Here is a 6,156-nt window from a genome sequence, read left to right as displayed (position 1 = left end):
TATGTGTGGAGTTTGCATGTTCTCCCCGTGTTGGCGTGGGTTTTCTCTGGGTGCTCGGGTTTCCTCCACAGTCCAAACACATGCGCTATAGGTGAATTTGGTAAGCCCTTCTGTGATTTATGTTTTCTTTTTCAATTATTTCTTAAATGATGTTGAACAGATTCAGGAATTTCTCACAGTATTTCCTATAACATTTTTTCTTCTGGAGAAACTCTCATTTATTTTATTTCAGCTAGAATAAAAGCAGCTTTTAATTGTTTTAAAGGCATTTTAAGCTCAATATTGTTAGCCTCCTTGAGCAATATTGTTTCGACTGTCTACAGAACAAACAAAAGATTTAAAAATTTTGCACAAGCTCCGCTATTTACCACACAGATGCTTTAAAATTGTATTTTATGCACTTGTTTAAGTTGTTGTTCTTCTCTTTTGAGCATTCAGACATCAGTAAGAGTGATCATGAGTGTTAGAGTTTAGTGAGGTGTGTTTTACTCTGCTCTGCATCTCGGTCGGTGTTTCCTGCGGAGGAAGTTGAGAGATGTAAAGTACAGCTAATGATCAAGTGAAGCGTATGCTGTTTTTTTACACTTACGACAGAGATTGCGTTCACACTTGTCTGAGCCGCCGCAGCCGCTGCATGAAGCGCCCTGTTGGTATGGAGACCTACCAGCGAAATTTCCTCTGTTGCAAACAACATTGAGCAATGATTACATTTCCTGCTCCATGTAGAAAAGCCTTTTGTGGCTCTTTATTTACAAATGCATGCAGTGTAAATGAGTACACATCCTTTTAAAATGAATATTTGTATCTATTTCTTAGTGAATATAGACAAATTTTTGGTGCATTTAAATATTTATTTAATTGTTATACTCATTTAAATGAGAGTTTGATCACTGAACATCATTAGAAAACAATAAATAATGCATTTAAATTCAAGTTAGGCATTGCAAATAAATTACATACAACAAATTGTTAACTAAATATTATATTTTATGCGGTTAATAAAATTTTATTCGATATTTTATTTAATATTTCAGATTTGTTGGTAAATTCAGTGTCTTTGCCACTGACTAATTTAATGTTTATGCCCTAATGTATTATTGTAAATCATCATATATTAGAAAATATTCATTTAAAAGAGAGAGATCTGTGAGAAATGAACCCATTTATGTGAGCACTGTATGTATGCTTCATAGTTTACCACACATCCCAATGAGGTTTTATTTACTAACTTGTTATAATCTTAAAATTATAATCTATATCTCATATATATATATATATATATATATATATATATACACACACACAATATTTAATAAAATAGATATAAACTAAATTAAAATAGAACAGAACAAAAACATCCACCAAAATTCAAATAATAAATAATAATGATAATAAAACAGTTCAGTGAAAGTAATTATTTGCAACCCAATAAATTCTACAACATTGCAATGCATAATTCAAAATATGCATCACTTACAAAGCAAATTTATATAGCATGTTATTTTCTTTACTTTATGGTTAAGCCTCAAACAATTAAAAATATTTATCAATGGTGTTGAAAAAATTACTAATTTCCTCTAAATTTCTCTCTCTCTCTCTCTCTTTCTCTCTCTATATATGTATGTACTGTTGATTTGAGCATAAACTTGCTTGATTTAGATCAATTAACAACAACGAGATTTAAAACTTTACATACGATTTTTCATTGTTATGCTCATATACTGTCAAATTAAAAACACCTTTATTAAACAATTAGCAAAGTAGTGAATAAACACCAAATATTCATTTTAAAATTAAACATGGTCAGATTTATACCAGTTAATAACCAATCCTCCTAGTGTAAAAAAAATTATTAGCTTGATTTCTGAAGTTTTCTGCAGTGTTGCTCTAGGAAATGCTCTTATGTATTTAGTGTTTATACTCACGCAGTTGCGTAGTTGCACACAAATATCACTCCTTGTATATTAGAGAAGTGTGTTTCGGCCACACCATTTGGACAGGTCTGAACCGCACAGCCAACCTTATAGGAATCTGCCCAAACAACCTGCAGAAACACAAAACAGGCTGATCATGACACTGAGCTGGAGTCTGAAACCAGCAAAAACTGCCTATAAGTCAAGACTTTTTATCTTTTTTGTTGGAAATGTTGGTTTACCTGTCCAAATCTTATTTTTTACAATTAAATGTAAGTATTTTTTTGTATGCATGATTCTTTGAGCATTCGATATTTGATACATTTACATTTAGTCATTTAGCAGACGCTTTTATCCAAAGTGACTTACAAATGAGGACAAGGAAGCAACTTACACAACTATAAGAGCAACAATGAATAAGTGCTGTAGGCAAGTTTCAGGTATGTAAAGTCTAAGAAGGAAAGTATTAGTACTTCTTTTTTTTTTGGGTGCGGTTAGTGTGATATCCAGAGAGGCAATTGCAGATTAGGAAGTGAAGTGGAGACTAAATAGTTGAGGCGACCACGAGGCGACGTTCATTCACAGAACACAAGTTTCTGGAGGGCACATACATCTGCAGAAGTGAGAGCAGATAAGAAGGAGCAAGGCCAGAAGTCACTTTGTAGGCAAACATCAGAGCTTTGAATTTGATGCGAGCAGCAACTTGCAGCCAGTGCAAACGGATGAGCAGCGGAGTGACATGTGCTCTTTTAGGTACATTGAAGACCACTCATGCTGCTGCGTTCTGGAGCAGCTGAAGAGGCTTAATAGAGTTAGCTGGAAGCCCAGCTAGTAGAGAGTTGCAGTAATCCAGTTTGGAGAGAACAAGAGCTTGAACAAGGAGTTGAGCTGCATGTTACATTAAATTTACAAAATCTATTGTAAGGTAAGTGGTTGCAAACAATTTATATGGGCTGAATTTAAACAAGCAAATTAAATTTAGTAATGTATCTTAATTTGTTTGTTTGAATTCAGTCCATATGAAGTTTTTGCAATCCAGTTCATTTTTCATCTTTCTTTCAGTTATATCCTTACTACACAAAGTCTATCTTGATTAAAAAGTAGAATCACTTTAAAAGAATTAACCGTAAAAACAGCAAAATCACTTTAGACATTTTAGATAGTATTAACTACTATAACAATAGAAACAGTTGCTTCCAGTCCTCAGCCCTTCAGTTCCACTCGAGATCTCCGTGACCTCTGATTTAGTTTGGTGGCTCCTGAAAATAGTCACAAAGAGACAGGCAAATGCACTGAACATTCTAATATTAAGCAATGTGTTAACTTTATTCATTATTCAATAATCATCTTTTATAAAAATAATGAGAAACAGGATGATGAGAAAAGGATAAACGTTGATCCATGCTGAGACGGATTGGAAGATATAAATCCGAATCCTTCACTGCAGGACACCGGCCCTTCAGGACTGAGTTTGAGAACCCCTGTTATGTTAAAATCAGTATGCAAGCCGAGTAGTATGTCCGAACTCAAAAATTTTTTAAAACCGTATGCGAGTACCTGAATTTACCTGTAACAGGCAATACCAGCAACAATCGAGAATGCATAATTATATGCTGTCATGGCTTTGCAATCAAAAAATGGCTAACTTTTATTTTGATGGTTCATTTGAGTATTAGTAGACTGTCTGCTTAATATCTGCTGATACTGCTCCTTCAACAGACATTTAACTGACTATAAGACACCTTGCAAGTACATGTCAACTTACACTAACCCCAACCCTAACAGTCTACTTATAATCTAATGAAAATTAGTTGACATGTAGATGCAATGTAACAAACGGACCATCAACAAAAATGACCAAAATATGTAATTATAATAGAAGTCAATGGGGCAAAAACAGCCCCCAACATAATGAAAGGGGAGTCAATTGAACTACACACACAGGGGGTTAAATTTATGATTTGTTTTACCTGAGTGTAGTGTCCACAGACTTTCTTGTCATTGCACTGATTGTTGTTGTAGTTGTAATCTTTAAGCTCGTTGACCCATGAAAACACTGCTGATTTGACAGTGAATCTGCTGTACGGCGCTCCGGCCCAGATGTTTTCTCCCACTGTGGCGAATGTGGGATGAACCCGCTTTGCCTCCCGCAGGTGAATGTTGTGTTTGAAGAGGCAGAATCTAGCCCAGGCCCGCGCCGTCACTGCCAGCGCTGCGTCCCACGTCTGCACACACACACACACACACACACACAGGGCTGTATTAAAGTATACATGAAATTAAAACTAACCATGTTGATTTCGTCAGTTCGCATTGCTAGTTTTATGCTGAACAATTCATCTGTGCATGTCGTTAACAAAAAAATCAATAGTTTGCCCTTTTAATCTAATTTATATTTTGTAATTTGATGCAAAGATTACATGCGTACACAAGTAAATGTTCACACTTAAACGAAAAAATTTGAATATTAAAAACTTTCAAGGATTTAAGATGCTGATGACATTAAATGCATAATCACCAATGTTGGGGAACCTTAATTTAGAAAGTAATGCATTTCAATATTGAGTCTCTCTCTAAGAAAAGTGACTAGTTGTGTTACTCAGTAATTTTATTGTAGGTAATGCATTGCCTTACTTTTGAGTTACTTATTTGGCTAAGGCTTTTTCACTTTCAGAACTTGAAGAGTTCAGATGCAAAAACCTCTAAATGCAGTCTGAAATGTTCTTCTAAAATGAGCTTTGTTTTTACCAGGCTCTTGGGTGTAGGTTCAGTAATGTCACTTTTATGGCAAAGAATAATTCCATTTCAATGGAAATTTCAAACGACACTTAAAGGTTTTTGCATCTGAACGCCTCACTTTTTTTTTCTTTCTTTTTTTTAATAGAGGAGCTCTGCGTGATGATGTACTGTATGACCTACAGCTTCATTTACCTTTAACAAATCTACACAGAAATAAATATTTTTAGGATAATATTATCTAAGAGAGCTTCATGACCCCAGGGCTATGCATGCTGTATCTATAGATTAAAGAAAGTTTAAAACAGTGTGCTACTTTTGTACTATTTGTCTTAATCACTGTACACTGAGACGATCCCCTTGTCCTTTTCTTCAATGCGTTCAATGTAATGAGCACATTCTTTTGTTGGCTGCGTGATTCATTCGGACTACTTTAATTTTAATTTAGCAATTTTGTTTTTAAAGGCTTAATAATTAAATAAAAAAAAATAACTCGAGTTACATTTTCAAAAAGGTAACTCAAATATTACTTATTATTATTACTTAAATAAAGTAATGCTTTACTTAACTCGTTGCTTAGAAAAGTAATGTTATTACGTAATAGTCAGCGTATTTGTAATGTGTTACCCCCAACACTGGTCAAAAAATAAGTGTCTATAATGAGGCAGTTCCAAGGGAAACTGAATATTAAATGGGATTTATATGGGCTGAATTTAAACACATGAAGTTGAACATTGCTAAATCTAATTTGCTTTGTTAGACTCAATAGAGCCCAAATAAACAGTTTGCAGTCACTTACCTTAAAAAAAACTTAGTAAATCCAACAAAACATTTTTTCCAGCAATTCCATGAGTGTATTGAGGTTATTTACCATGTATCGCATGTTAGCTGCGGTGGGTGAAACGCTGCTGCGGTTCTGGTTGTGTTCTCGCACACATTCATCGATAAATGCCCGATCTGTGATGTCGAATAGATACTCGCTGGAGAAAACACCCAGCAGAAAGCAGGCAGAGATCAACAGCTGAAAACATGAACTCATTTCTGACACATCTGGCACTCGCTTCTGCTGTTAAGTTTAGAGGAAGTCTATTTATATATGAGGCCAAAAACCACAATGTATCATAGCTTAAAGACTGCATTTCGACATCAGTCAATGCCGTGAAAACTTGTCATTTGCTGTAAAAACATTCTACAGAACTACTTCATGTTGTCCTAACACAAATTGTTTGTTAATTTAATCGCTGGTACAAATTTAAGTAAGTCGTTTTAACAAGCAGCAGTATTTTTTGAGTGATTGTATTGCATTTTACGTTCGTTCGTTCACTGCTTTTATCAAGAGATGCTTATTTTTGAGTTAATTTTTAACATTTTTTTGGTAATAATTTTATTTTGGTGTGAATTTTAATTATATAGTATATTATTCCCCATAAATAAAATGTATGGTTTGCTGATTTTTAAAATAAATCTATTAAAAATAAACAACAATATTTTACATAATTTAATAACA

The 6,156-nt window shown here is 34.1% G+C and overlaps 1 protein-coding gene across 1 annotated transcript in view; it reads right to left on the bottom strand.

Moving 5' to 3' along the window:
• glipr1a (GLI pathogenesis-related 1a) overlaps positions 1–5,714 on the bottom strand; it is a 6,687-nt gene extending 973 nt beyond the window's left edge. The window contains exons 1-5 of the mRNA XM_087247789.2: positions 5,521–5,714; positions 3,884–4,138; positions 1,926–2,044; positions 590–678; positions 490–516 (exon numbers count right to left, since the gene is read on the bottom strand). Of these exons, the coding sequence (XP_087103915.2) occupies positions 490–516; positions 590–678; positions 1,926–2,044; positions 3,884–4,138; positions 5,521–5,688 (658 nt within the window). The 5' untranslated portion in view covers positions 5,689–5,714. The remainder of the gene's footprint in view (positions 1–489; positions 517–589; positions 679–1,925; positions 2,045–3,883; positions 4,139–5,520) is intronic.
• Between the last annotated feature and the right edge of the window lie 442 nt (positions 5,715–6,156).

Source organism: Danio rerio, chromosome 4 (assembly GCF_052040795.2).
Source record: "Danio rerio strain M-AB ecotype USA chromosome 4, GRCz13ab, whole genome shotgun sequence".
NCBI lineage: Eukaryota > Metazoa > Chordata > Actinopteri > Cypriniformes > Danionidae > Danio > Danio rerio.
Note: the sequence above shows the minus strand (reverse complement) of the source record. Positions and strands in the feature narration are given on the sequence as shown.